The 15,671-nt window shown below is 32.8% G+C and overlaps 1 protein-coding gene across 2 annotated transcripts; it reads right to left on the reverse strand.

Annotated features, from left to right (window-relative positions):
• Positions 1 to 27: 27 nt before the first annotated feature.
• On the reverse strand, positions 28 to 8,540 carry LOC141672119 (protein GIGANTEA-like). 2 transcript variants are annotated; one of them, XM_074478612.1, is made up of 15 exons: positions 8,344 to 8,540; positions 7,093 to 7,258; positions 6,624 to 6,695; positions 6,413 to 6,467; positions 6,152 to 6,294; positions 5,708 to 5,979; positions 5,103 to 5,158; positions 4,502 to 4,742; positions 4,238 to 4,388; positions 3,723 to 3,932; positions 2,035 to 3,567; positions 1,362 to 1,430; positions 1,007 to 1,225; positions 731 to 823; positions 28 to 649 (listed from the first exon to the last, which is right to left on the reverse strand). In XM_074478612.1, exons 2-15 carry the CDS (start codon positions 7,180 to 7,182, stop codon positions 347 to 349), a joined length of 3,507 nt encoding a protein of 1,168 aa, XP_074334713.1. In that variant the 5' UTR covers positions 7,183 to 7,258; positions 8,344 to 8,540; the 3' UTR covers positions 28 to 346. The 2 variants fall into 2 exon arrangements, with proteins under 2 accessions (XP_074334713.1, XP_074334712.1); XM_074478611.1 differs by having other exon boundaries at positions 7,093 to 7,459.
• Positions 8,541 to 15,671: the final 7,131 nt, after the last annotated feature.

Consider the following 15,671-nt stretch of genomic DNA (forward strand, 5'->3'; position numbering starts at 1 on the left):
ACTACAAACAGTAGGTAAAAAAATAACTGCACAAAAACAAAAACACTTTATTACAATTCGAGCTAGAAAACTCTGAACCAAACAAGATTCGACATCATTTCCTTTGTCAACTAACCCCAAGGTAAGCATGTACTTGCAAATACAACTCATAACATGGAATCACCCTAGTGGTGGTTGTGTCCAGAGTTCCACTGTACATAATCATCATGAAGGATTATACAATGTTGTCCTTTAATATTCAGACATCCTTCATGCTATTGAAATTCTTCGTGTTCGGAAATTGAAGGGGTAACAAAGGCCAAAAATGCAAGGATGGGAGCCGTTGCATGTAGGGTTAGTTTCAAGTTCAAATGGCTAATGTACATCCTAATTCTTTGGCAGCAGTATCAAGAAATTGCATTTGCATGCCAGTTGCGAGTCGACTATGAGCTTCCCATGCTAGACACTTCTCGATATCTGCTTGCCAGTCGATAATGTCTACGTTTAGGTATTGATAAGCAGGGTTATGGATAATGCTATTTATCTCCACTTGTTTACCACCAGAATGTATAGAACCAGCATGCAGAATAGCACGAAGAACTGATATGCTGAGAGCACGGACATGAGCACTTGGGTGAGAAAGACAGCGTACTGTAGCTGGAAGGCGACACTGTACAATCAAAAGTCCAGGTATTAAGTTAGATTACACCATTGATATGTAAAATAAAGGACATTAGGGCATTGAATATACCTTCAACAGGTTTGAGAGCCCATCAGCGACTGCGGCCCCAGATTCTCCCCACTCAAGTACTGGTTCAATCGCTCTTGCTGTTGCTTCTAGAAGCTGCTCAGTAATTCATTACAAGTAAATGTCATTTAAAAAGTTGACATGCTTGTTTTACATTATGTTCAAAACTTCAAGCAAACCTATCTACCACTAAACTCATGATGTGAAAAATCAAATATTGTAAATTTTCTAAAATATCCAAGGAGAATTTTACATAATAAGTAAAACTTGAGATATTACCTCCAGCTGTGGCAAGGTGCATGCTTCTCCATCAACCAGCATTCCATCTGTAGCACGTCGAAGGAGGTCCAAAGCACTAGCTAAAATTATCAAGGACTCGGGAGTTTCATGATTTCTCATTAGCTCTACAATTAGTTTTACAATGCGCTGGTTGATCCTCCACATCTTTTGGCCATGGTCATCGTCTTTAGCAATCCATGTTTGCAACTCTTTCTCTGCCTGCAAGAAGAAAATGCCTTTAAATCATTTAGGTTTCACCATTACTGCCGTGTCCATGTCAATTGCCAGTCTATTGAACTCCCAAAAATGAAGAAAGTCTTTTGGCAGTATTGATTCAAGTTCAAAGAATTCGTACCTGAAGAACAACAGCTGTTGCAGCTTTTGTCGGTGATGCTTTTACAACGTTGCAGAGTGCATCAACTACCTGAATATATGTACGAATGATGGTCAGACACTGGCAATGCAAGTTGGTAAATCATAACCAAGGTGCTTGGTCCAGTTGCCCTTTCCCTCTCTTTAATACAATGAGGGATGACGTCTCATTAGGGATATGTGAAGGGTGTACGAATTCTAACCAATCAAATAAATAGAATGTGCAACTACATAGATGTTTGAGTACACGTATAAAACACCCATTTGTATCCATACTGATATTGTAAATATAAAAGAGAATAAGACGACACCATAAATATAGCAGTCATACACAATAAAATTATTGTTTGATATAATTAATAATCCTGGCATGCCAACTCAAAAGTTAAATATGAGGATGCGGATAGTAAATGTATTTGCAAATAAGATATTAGCTGGGTTCTTAGTTTTTGGAAAAATCTAAGTTTTTGCTATCCACAATTCTGTAGCTCAGATCTTCAGATTACCCAAGAATCAAAGCCCGAAATGTTCTCTACCTCTAAATCCAATAGTGAAAAACATGACGCAGGTATATGTTATCAACAGGTTATCATACACACATAATGAACCAATTACAGCTCTGAGTAACAAAGTTGGAACACATGAAAAATAATTACCTGTCTCCATCCTTGCTGGGCAGAAGTACTTTCTGCAGTAGGTTGTGTTTCTGGGGCTGCGATCAATTTGTACCAGAGCAAAGAAACAACAGAGAAACATAATTCTTGTTTCTCTGTCAGCAGAGATCTTAACAGAACTTTTGCACTGCAATTAAATCCTATGTGCCTGTCCATTGTGAGAAAGTTGGCCAAATCTGAAGCATTAAATGGGAAACTTGTAACTTCTTTGCCTGAGGTACTTCTGGTTTCATCACATGGATGGGAAACTTTCCTACACTTAAATAAAGATCTTGAATTTCCGGACCCTTCAGATTGTAAAGCCCGTAACGAATCGGAGCATGAAGGACTTGAAATTTCATTTGAAATTTGTTCATGGACAATCGAAGAGGACTCCTTTCGGATAGGTGCATGCATTAGGTGTGCTTTCAACGGCTGTGCCTTGTTGACAATAGATGCTACAGCTTTTCTGTGAATATCAATAAGATTAAAAAGAGAAGATGCTCTGGAGTGTATTTCACTATCCCACTTGCAGCGCATTAACACGGAGAGAGCTTGCATGCAAGCCTTTGACCGTCTAAATAGTTCAGAAATATGAGCAGCAACCATAGCAGCTGCCACTATTTCGTTTGAACTGTAACTCCAAGATGTGCCGACGGAAGACGGCTTCAAAGAAAAGAGTGCTTCTAAAATTGACAATATCCTGCGAGTATGACAAACTGCAGAGTCAATGCTATTTCGGAAGTCACTACGAGGCTCATCGCCTTTCACAGGTTTGACCACATCCTTCATACCATTTGAACCGGCCTTATTCCCGACCCTTGAGATTAAAGGGAAGAGCTGGATTTCGCAAGCAAGAGCACACACAGCAGCAAGGACGTAAGAGTCGAATGCTGCAACAGGTCCTTGTCTTTTTAATTTTGGGGTTCTTAGGTCTCTCTGTGTTCTATTTACTGCCTGCCTCCCCTCGGTGAATTCTTCAGAAGGGTAAGTGTCTTCCCCTCTTGGCCTTTTGCCCCTGTTGGGTTGTGCTTCATGACTAACACACACCGTTAACACGACAAAAAGTAGGCGAGAAGCAAGCTCTACTGAGGCACATGATTCTAAAAAAAGAGAGTGGACCATTGTGCGAAGCTCTGCGACAGCAAGATTTTTAGAGGCAGACCCGAAAGAATATCTTGTTTTCCTTTCTTCTTCTCTAGAGGACTCAGGTGGAAATGTTCTTTGAAGAATCGCCTCCACGGATGCAACAAAAATCTTCATGAGACATGCTTCGGAAGGGCTACCACGAGGAAGATACTCTAGGACTTTAAGTAGAGGAATATACAGGTTCCAGGATAAAATCGGTGGTTGTAATGGAGTTGCAACTATAATTTCTGGAAGATCGACAGCTGAGGAACTTAAAGGAATAAGGCCATAAGCAGCTTCCCATATAGTACATATTCTCCATTCAACCTCAGGGCCGTGAGAACAAAGCAGTGATGCAATCCCTTGGGCAGTAGCTTCTATAGTTGCTTCAGCGGATGGCTGTTCTCTCTGGTCAACCAAAATTAATGGGTGATTACCCAATTAGAGTGTGTGGGAAAAACTTCTGGGTTTGAAAATACAAATACATGTGCAAAAAATAAAGGCAACTGGTTACTTATACTCTAAAGATCAACTCATTTCAAATATATTTTTGGAGCAAGTACCTGCTTTTTCTGCAATGATACGAAACCACCCACTGGTTCTGGTTGAGCTTCAATTCCTTCAACTTGTCTTGGTGCGGGAAAAAGCAAAGCAGGTTGTGAAAGTACCCGAAACAATAAAGCAGCTGCTGCATCTGCTGCGATACCTGCTCTCATGGACATTGCAGTCCCAATTGCGCGCAAGAAATGCAAATGCATCCAATTCCTTGGAAGCTACACCAATGTATAAAATAATTATTAGTAATCCCATTGGTGAAATGATGAATAGGTAAGCCGTTTAAATTATTGACTTTCATGGATGAAAATCTATTTAAGAGATAAATGAGCAAACATTGTATCCAGTTCAGTCGAAATTGACACAAAATGTTCTATACATGACTGAAGTTTGCTTCACAAAGTGATCAAAGCTACTCCTTATAGATGACTGAATTTTTAATTTAGGACAAGAGCTTGCAGAAGTCTGAACATACACTTTTATATTAACATCCTGTTTAGTGAATTACACACTTGCAACTTACCCTCATTCCAGTTGCGTAGTCTTCAGCTGCTCTCAGGAGCTCCACAAGTTGCACAGCTGCATCCAGGGCATCTGGAGCCCATGACGGTGGTGCCTCTAGAAGCCCAAGAAGAAGTCTTTGGGTGGCACTTGGACTAGCAATTGAATAATATCTAAACAAAAGAAATGCAAAAATGAATGGGACTTCTAGGAAACATGCACCAAAATGTAGCAAATATATACTGTCAAAGAGAATGCTACTGCAGAGAAGGATTGGCAAATTTACCTATGAAATAAGCGAGCATATGGCTCCAAAGCCGGAAGCCCTGCAACAAGATGTTCATCCATAGATGTCGTTGGAGGTGGAAGGAGGAGTGCAGGAACAGCGGCTGCAGTTAAAGTAGCAGTCTCATAGCGTGCCACTTCCTCATCACAAACACTTAATATCACACCAGCACCATTAGCTACAGCCCATCTAGGAGTTGATGGCATTAGCTGAGGGTGCTTTCCAGATCCACGCGAAGAAGCTGCCATTGAAAGATATAATAATTAAATAAATAAATATATAACAGTTTATCATATTCTTTTAGTAACAAGCATTATTTCTAATGACTTGGAGCATTGAAGTGTAGACGCTGTTGCACTACTGCACAATTTATTTGTCTTATCCTGTTACTTTGATCTCTCTTTTTTCTTAGAGGTACTTAATATATGAAATCTCCCACCGGAGTGCAACTATGCATAACATCACAGAAGGGGACAAATAATTACAATGGAATAGACGAGTGAATGAGTGTCATGCACAGATACAGTTTAAATCTCATTAAATCTTATCCAACCGACGTTCAGAAAAAAGTATTACAAAGACATATTAATAATCCACTTACAGATAGATGGTGGCTTAAGCTCTCCAGCTGCATATTTCCCCATCACACCACCACACCTAGCACATACAAATTTTCGTGAGCTTCTGAAATGGGAGTTATAACCAAGTGGTTGAAATTCATTGCTATTAAAATCACTGTTGACAAGTAGAAGGAACATTTAGATTTATTATGTATATATATGCCTGATGTGCATGCACACAAACATATCATACATTAACTAACAAATGTGTAAGCCTCAGAACATAATACGATATATTATCATTTTTTCACACAAACATCTAACTCTGTTTATTATCCTCTCTTTTTTTCAATCAAGTTATGTCTTTCAGAAAATTCTTTCCTATCGAATACTAATTATAGTCGGAGTGATTTATTAGAGTTCTCTCCTCACAATTTAATTTTTATTTTGCGCTTCATCACTTGCCACGTGGAGTCGTAGTACAAAGTGTGACTTGCCTCGACTAGCACAACTTGGTTGGAGTTTTCTTTTAGTATTTCATCTAGTTCTTCATAAAATAAGATTTTGGGATACCGATGCCTGTATTATAAACCGTCTCCCAAGTGTTTCTGTGCTAAATGAACATTTGGTTATTGTAGCCACATACCAACGGAAGTAGTCACTTCTAATAGCAAGTGGTGCAGCAAGCAATATATCTGTTATCCAGGGGGATAGAGGCCGCAGTGGTTTCTTTTCATGTTGTACAGGTGGTGGATCTAATTCACCATCTGTAGAGTTACTTGTCGTAGCATGGCTACCACTACTACTTCTGTCTGCTTCACTGTGCTGCCGCTCAACCTTGTATATTGGCCGGTTATAGTGAGTTAATATTCGCAGGATTTCTCCACAAGCCAAAGCCCACTGCTCAGAGTACTCATCCTGTAAATTGATAGGGGTAGAGTTTAGGTAATGTTTACCATACGTTAAAGCATGTTATGTGTTCGCAAAAAACTTTAGTAAAAAAGAGAAAATGTCAAATGCTGTCTAATTAGAATATTTAATATAGTACGAACCAGGATTTTAACTAATTTTCAGTCTAAGAGTTGCTTACCACACTGCTAGGGCAGACCAGAGAAATGAAAGAAGAAAAAGGGGGTGCCGTCTTGTCATATTCCATTGTGCTATCAATGATACATGATATTATAGGAAGAATGACAGTGTGTCCATGTTCCGGATGATGAAGGACAAATGTTGCTGAAGAAAGGGATACAAACTATTAGTCAGTTTCAAATATATGTAAAAAAAAATTAGCTGAAATTACAATCCTGAATTTCAATTATTTTCACATAAACATACAAACATCAGAAATTACCTAAGACATCATCAAAGAGACGTTTTTCATTTGAAGGATAACGGTTGCGGATTAGCTGTCAAAACATTATACATCACATTAGCATCATTCGCCGAGCCATATTATTGAATCTAAATGATTATACGCATGAACACAATTTTAAAAGTGTGCCTTGATATGTTAATTCTCTCTAATAAAGAACTACTTCGAAGGTAAGCCGCATGTAAATTACCTCGGCTATATCGTCAGGAAACTGTTCTGATGTGAATTGAGCAAAGTAATCAACATATGCAGTGATTTGAGCCTGTTACGAGAAAGGGAAAAAAGATTAGAATCAAATTTTTGTCTTTCTAGTAGACATGAAAAAATAGACAAGTCAAGAAGATATGCATACAAGTTATAATATAATTGAACTAGGTGTCTCCGCTGAGCTTTCAGAATGAGAAAAAAGTTCAAGTTTGAAAAACAGCAACACATCTAAATTTCTGCAAATTTTATAAACGTCCTCTATCGTACATTTTGGAATTTATCAGCAGTACAGTTTGGAATTAATCAGGGAGTCAAACCTTCATAAAAATCATAAAATTCATGTTTCATCACATCAACAACTTGGTAATCAGTTATCAGTTAAGAAGATTAACAATGTGCAGAACTAAATATAACATGGCAGCAACGAAATAGAGTTTAAGAACTGGTCACACCTTCTTTTGATGTTTGTCATGTGGAGGCGGCCAAAACACTGAGGAGAACTGAAGACCATCAATCCACCTCTCGCATGCTGTAGTGGCCATTGTGACTTTCTTTGAGAAAAGCTCTTAATCCCAATACTTTAGAACCAACAAACACCGCTACAAGCTTCAGTTACCGCTGCTACCAATCAAGTATTAGAAGATTGTAATTCAACATTTCAATGCCCAAAGAAATACAACGCTGACCCAGATCTCTTAATGAGTCAGAGAGACCTTGAGCTTGACCACACAATTATAAATTGTAAAACATATTTATTGCATCTCTTAGTTGCATAGTTCCATGACTGGATAATAATATGAACAGTTGAAATCTGGATCCCTGTCACAGGAATGAAACTACAATGATTCACAAAAGAAATAACGAAAAAAAAAGACTACATAAATATCTTATATACATAACAGCACTATAAAAAAAATTATACAACACAAAGCAACTGATGGCAAATCAAAACACACGAAACACACCCTGCCTTCATAATTTTCAGACTTATTCTGACTAAAACCATTTAATACATATCATATAAATCCCTTGATCCACTTGGTCTCCAAATGAACACACACCTAAACTAATTAAATAAATTGAAATTAAAAATAACATTCTATCTGAAATAAAACAAACCTATGAAAGGATGATAACAAAAAATCAAGAACAGGCATCCAGAAAATCAAGAATATTAACTAAAAATCAAGTCTTTACTTGCATTTTATTATTCATAACATGCCCATCAAAGATAATTTCACCATAGATGAGATCAAAGAGCAAGCAACCAAACATCAAGAACAAGCCCCATATCAAGAAAATCAAGAATCAAGGCTAAAAATCAAATCTTTCATGCATTTTATCATTAAAATAGCATATCCATGTAAGATAATTTCATCATGGATCAAAACGCAAGCAACCAAGCATAAAAAACAAGCTCCGCATCAAGAAAATCAAGAATCAAGGCTAAAAATCAAATCTTTACATATATTTTATTGTTAACATAGCATACCATGTAGGATAATTTCATCATAGATCAAAAGCCAAGCAACCAAGCATAAAAAACAAGCTCCCCATCAAGAAAATCAATAATCAAAGCTAAAAATCAAATATTTACATGCATTTAATCATCAACATAGCATACCCATGTAAGATAAAGCTCTTTAAAAGAATTTAAGACTACCGAAACATAATTTAATTAGAAAAAACAGGTGAAAATTTACCTGGGTCAAGAAATATAAGGCTGAGAATCTTTATGGATCAGAAGGAGTTTATGTTCTTGAGTTATTTGTTTATGTTTACTGACTGTAAAATGAGTTTTTGAGAGTGTTTTGAAAGTATGGAGTCAGAAAGAAAGAGAGAGATGAGATATGAGAGAGATGAGATCTTTAACTGGCTTCTCTCTCTCCCTACTTGTGCAAATCTGCCAACGTGGCTATGATATTTTCCTCTCATCTCACACCAGCCAACTGTATATTCCATTATTATTAACATCACTATTTATGGTTTTATGTGTATATAATACAGAAATGATGCTTTTATGCTATGCAATTTGTATGTATAGTTGTAACACATGTAAGCATTTGGAATTGAGAAATTACAGTGGGCTGAATCCAATGTACTCCAAGATATTTTGAGGAGAGATTTGTTGTCTGCATCTCAGGTGCATGTGTTCTCATGGTCATGAAAATATCCAACTCTTTCCCTTCTCCGTCCCACCTGAATGTTTTACATTGTTTACGGAATCGGCATGTATTTTAAAATTTCCTTAAAATAACATGATTACTTAAATAATTTTAAATATTTTTTTTAAAATAAATATATAATATTTACATTTTAATACAGAAAAAGAAAATTTTTATAAAAAATTATAGAACTATATTTTATAATACCCTTAAAATTTAAAATAAGTGTAAAGTATGAGTGAAAAATATGTAATTTTATCTCATATTATCTTTCCGCCCTCTATTCAAGTATTAACTTAATTAAATTCATAATATACATATTGACATATAAAAGTTGATTTTCAATTAAATTATCATATATATACATGGTATTAATTATCATATTTTAGTAAAATATCATAACGTAATAATATAAAAAAATTATGGAAGTCATAATACCTTTATGAAACAGAAAATGGTAAGACATTTTCTTTTTAATACACAAAAATAAATTAGAATACAAATTTATACTTTTATTAATAATTAAAACAATGTTTAAATGGAACACAATATATTGAAACATCGTATTCTAATACTTACACCAACTAATCTCATTGTTCGTTTTCCAACAACTATATAATTAGACATAATTTATTTATATAATTCAACTTATTTGATTTAACCTATTACTAAATTAAATTAAATGATGTAATATGATACAAACTACTAATAAAAGGGAAATATCAAAATTAAGATTAATATGATCAAATACAAAAATAAGGTGCACAATTATCAGCATCCTTTAATTATTGTATGTGCACTTGGGAACTGTACGCATGGTCGAGCCGGACTGATTATAGTCATTTTTACAATTTGATTCAATTAAATTTGTCCGAAATTTTTCAGTTCAATCCATAAAAATATAAATTTAATACCAAACCTACCCATTATCGTCAACTTAGGTTGTATCAATTTGAACATATTAATTTTTTTTATAACAATTGTTTAATATTATATATTATCTAACATTTAAAAAATTTAAGTAAAATTAAAATACATATAACTTACGATTTAGTATTAATATATGTTATATTAACAAGTTATAATTTTAGTAATACAAATTACGGGGTTAGTCATATGCATACACACAAGGATAATTATATATCTATAAAAGATAATATAATATATTGTGTAATGTGCAGTCTTATATAATATGATGATATATAATATTAAACAAATTTGGTTATGATTTTGTCTGAATCGAGCTATATTAAAATAAATTGAATCGAAGTTAAAAAATATAAAACCTCAAACGCTTACAAAAACGTCGAAAACTCAAACTATTTCAAAAACATCGAATTTGGTTATGGTTTTGTCTGAATCGAAAAAATCAAACTGAACCGATCATTTAAATAATTTAGTTTTTATATAATTTTTTTAAAAAATAGAATACATTTGTATTTTTGTAAGACAGTGATTAGTTGATAAACACAAATTCTCGCCAGCAGTTAAAAGCTCGGTGTTGTTAAAAAGGTAAAGAAAAGAAAACACATTTTCTCAAAAGAAGTAGATATTAGTTATGGGGTGAAAAATAAAAATACCCATTATGTAGGGGTCAGTGCCCAAAATACCGTTTGGAGGGAGTGTCCAAAATAGCCACTCAATCTGAATGTCTAAAATACCTATTTTTTAAAAAAATATATTAAAAAGAATGTAAATGTCCAACATGCGTATTTACTACTAGAATAAGAGGGATACACATTTCCCAAATGCGTATTCTTGTTATTATAAAATATGAATGTTTAAAATGTGTATTATTTGTAAAAAATTAAAAATCTGAATATACATGTGTAGCAAGCGTAGTTTGTGAGTATTTTGGACACTCTGTTCCGCGGATAATCTAGTAAGGGGGGCACCGAGGGACACGTGTCCCCCTTAAAATAAAATTTTGCCATTTGTTACCATTATTTTTTTTGAAAATATATGAAAGTGTAACCGAAAATTCTAAAATATAAGGGTGTATTTATTAAATATGGTCATTGCTCCCCCGAAATATAATTCATGGATCTGTTCATGTTTCGCCGATAACTATTCGGGGCACACTTGAAGCTGGAAAATGATATATTTTGAGAATTTATTAATAATCATGAGTGGAGGTTAATAATTAGTTTAGAAATAATGGAATATAAATAAAAAATTGGGTCGCCTGTTTGTTTTTGACAATTTTTTTAGTGCAACACCTACTCATGCAATTATACTATTAACCCCACTTAAATTACTAGGTCAAAACTAGTGGGAAGAACACGTTTTGTGTGGTAATTAAAATATTAAAAAAAATGTACTTACATTTAATATTTGATACTCCTTTCATAAAATGGTATATGTCTATAATTTAACCAATAATACTCGCCGATCTGAACTAAAATAGCAATGTCCTATGAAAGTGAAATAATACAAAGTATATAACAAGTAGAATACTAGTAATATTTATATTGCATGCACACGAAGCATAGCACCCCCTAGGGTTTAGCCAGGTGTACTCGGTGTCCATTCAAAACTCCACCCTAATTATATAAACACTCAAAATTTAATAGTTATAATTCTATAGGTATTCAAAAGTTACAAATATCAAATTACGGGAAAAAAATATGCCTAAATACGTGTGTGTTTATATATATATATAGAATTATATTAAAATTTAGTGCAAAATTAAGACATAATCATTTTTATTCACAATTTTTATTTCACAAAATGTGTCGTCCATATATTTTTTTATAAAACAAACTTTTTATATTATTTTTTCTAGATGAACTTTTTACATTCGACTTAACTAAATTATATGAGCAGACACCTAATGTCGACAGATCCTAATAAATCAAAAGTTCACACTGAATATGTAAAATAAAAAAATATCTGGCATCACTCATCTTCAACTTGATACATATCTAGGTTCAAAATAGTATGATCATCATATATGGTATATGGAAATCGGAATGAGAAAGGGGACAAGCAGCTGCAAATACAGCTTTGATTACAAGGGGCCAGGATCTTCTTTTTTTCCTACTAAATCAAAACATATGGGTAAAATAATAAATAATCATATATTAGGATTATGTATTATTTATAAGATCATCGACCTAAAGAGTTGTTCGTGAACGAATCGAGTCCGGCTCGGTTTGACTCGATTCATTAAGAACTCGACCTTGAGCACAGAAATGTGTTCGTTAAAAACCTGAGCTCGAGTTGAACATTTGACATGTTTTGCTTCGGTTCGGCTCGAAATAGGCTCGAGTTCGTCTCGAAAAAAATTTAAAATATAATTTTATATATTAAATTATTACGCATATTTTTCAGTTGAAAATTCTATCTTAATTGTTGCAGTTGCAATTGTTAGAATCACCGACAATTACCGGCATATAAACCTAAAGATATTCAATATTCTTGTATTTTTCAACCACCTTTTGAGTGAGTTCAGGAATAATCTTTAAATTTTGAAAATCAATTTTGGTTCTCAATCAACTATATAGTTCGAAAGATGACCTTCAAGTGATTTTGAATCAACTATATAGTTCGAAATATGACCTTCAAGTGACATTCAAATTATTTTGAAGAATAAAATTTTACAAGTTGAACCAATTTTAACTTATCAAAAACTGGTGGAATAAGGCATGATAGGCATGACCAGTATTAAATCAACTTCATATTAACTCTATCAAAATCAAAATTAACCTTTAAAAGGGTATTAAGTGGTTTAACTAGAAATACTTGTTCAATATTTATTCTTATATTTTTTTGTCTTCTATTTCTAATTTATATTTTCATTTTGTAACTCATTTATACTACTCCCTCCGTCCCAATTAATTGTTAACATTTGAAATATAAGATTCGACACGCATTTTAAAACTCTAATATAATATATATTCATAACTTATATTAATATTTTTAATAAAAATATAAATATGTAATATTTAGGGATTTTTTCATAAATACCCAAATTACAGTAAATATTTGTAAAAAAATGGATCAACCTCATATGCAACCTCATATGCAACCCGCGTCCTTATATTTGCTAATATTTTGCTAAAAATTGTATTTTTTGGTAAATTCCCTGATATTTATTCAGAAGAATTATATTTTATGTAAATATACTAGGTAAAAACCTTAAAATACGTGTCGACCACTCCATTTTAAACGTTAAAAGTTTGGTTGGTACGATTCTTCGTTAATTTACTTAACCACCCTTATTTAAAAAATTCATTAATTTACGTAATTACCCTTACTTAATTAATTTAAAATTTAATTATTTTTTTAAGTAAAACACGTTATTTAGTTGTCTTTACTAAATTATTTTAATTTAATATATATTAAAATCAACTTCTTTTATGATTTCAATCTATCTATACTATATTAAAATACACAAAATATTAAAATATATCAATCCAATCTACATTGAACATATATTATTATAAACAAACTAATCAAAACATTGTTACAAGATTTTAATGATTGTAACCAGGGGCGGATCGAGTGGTGGCTGGGGTTGGCTCCAACTCGAGTGAACTTTTATAATGGCAAAATTTTAGATGTAATGATTCAGCTCAGTTAATCTTATTTTTCTAACGTATGTCAATCTTCTGATAATTTAAAATATCACTAAATATGTACTGTTTGGTGTTTGTGTATAAGGTGTTTAAGCTTTCTTAAGAAAAACAGTTATTTTAATGTTAATTATATATATATATATATCATTTAAGATTAAAAATGGCTTGTTAGTATTTTTTTTTACAGAAAATTGAGAATTTAGCTCCACTCAATAAATTATTTAAACATCTATTTTAATTTTTCAACATGTAAATTTATATATAAAAAATTAAAAAATGATGTTAAAATTAAAATTTATGTATAATTTTATTTTTCATATTGATGAAAAAAATTAAAAGCGAATTTTTTATCCAGTCTCAGGCAATGAAATATCTTGGGTCTGCCCCTGATTTTAACTGATCGATTTGATGATGATATTCTTAATAATGAACACGGGCCAAAACAAAACAATATATCATATTCACTGGGACCAAAAAAATTATACTATTGAAACGCTGCAACAAAATTCAAATTAAAAGATAATTTAGCCTAATATAAAAAAATATACAGTATTTATCAAGACTTATAAAATTATATCAGTGATCTGGGCTAAATAACAAATAAAAAATTATAAATATATATAGTTAATTGGAGTTGTTGCATCGGGCCAAAACAAACTAATATTTAACCTGAACAAAAATAATATACTACTCATCTGAAATAAAACAAAATAATATCAAACGGGATAAAATTATAACAAATATAATTAATAAAATATTATAATAAAAGAAAATAATATACATTATTCATACGCCCCGATCATATATTATATATTTTTTCGGAGGCCCGGCCCCGGACACCACTAGGGAGAAGGGAGTAAAAGGTACTTAATCAAAGAGCGTACAAAAGCAAATCAGTGGCTAGCAAAGCTCAGGAAAAAATGATCGATAAAAACACAACGGAGAAAATGAACGGGCACAAGTATCTTGTGAAATAGTAACAAGGGGGGAGCACAAGTCAACATCGAGATTAAGATATATTTATTGCGCCTTTAAATTACTTTTAACAACTTTTCAATTTTTGTAGCATACCACTTGTTGTTTATGTATGCCCACCCTTCTTTCCCTGCATCCAATCACACTCCTCGTTTTGATTCCCATTCATTTTCTTATTTTACACCACTCAATCATGCATTTTAATATATATGCGGTATGTGTGTATATATTGTGACGAATATTCTTTATTTTGCTGGGTTGCTACAGACGTGGCCTAACCATGTCATAGATTTATATCTCCCCTATCAAATTTGATCCTGCCAATCACAAAATCTTACATTTTTTTATTATTAATTTTTTTGAAAATATATGAAAGTATACCCTGAATATTAAAAATATCAAAATTTATCCATAAAATATTATCAATATTCTCTCGAAATTTAAATTCTGAATCCACCACTACACGTAATCATATATTCACATGTGGACGTCCCCAAAATTCTAGATTACTAAGCCTAAATTTGCATGTGATTATCAATTGAGCTACACTACCATTAGAGATTTAAGACATATTACCTCAAATTAAGGTTGTAAAATTCGAATGCTCGATTTCATCTTTAAAATCTGAGTATTCGACTGATTTTCTGAGTACTCATTTTTAGCATCCGAGTATTCGGCGGAGTACTTACTTAAATCTGAATCGACTCATCATATCCGAATAAACACTCGAATATCCGTCCAAATTAACTGATTTTTAGAACACTACCTAAAAATATATGAGAATTTAGGGGAGGCCTAGATTCAAGTGTATATAATTATACACTCCCTCCGGCCTCCGTCTCCCTAATTTCTTTACATTTCCTTTTTAATGTTCGACACATAATTTAAGACTTCTATATACCGTATTTTCATACTTATTTTTAAGATTTTTTTTCTGAATAAAAATTAAATATTTAAAATTTAATTCAGAAAAAGAAAAGTTAGAAAATATGTTATGAAACTATACTATATCTAAATCTTAAAATGTGTGCCGAGTAGTTGAAAAGAAACGTAAAAAAATAAGGAGGACGGAGGGAGTATATACTGCCTATATTAAACACACCGAGTATGATATATGTGGTTTAATTTCCTTAAATGAATCTTTTCGAAGTCGGACAATTTTATCTATTTATCAACTTTTTTATATATGAACTATGATATTGTAGTGTAATAATTTCTACGTGAGCATGAGACATATGCATAATATTTTTTTTTTGAATCACGAGTGAAGGACCAGTGCAAGTTTGCGACTATTGACTTTACTCACCTTTC

This window comes from Apium graveolens, chromosome 7, assembly GCF_009905375.1.
Source record: "Apium graveolens cultivar Ventura chromosome 7, ASM990537v1, whole genome shotgun sequence".
NCBI lineage: Eukaryota > Viridiplantae > Streptophyta > Magnoliopsida > Apiales > Apiaceae > Apium > Apium graveolens.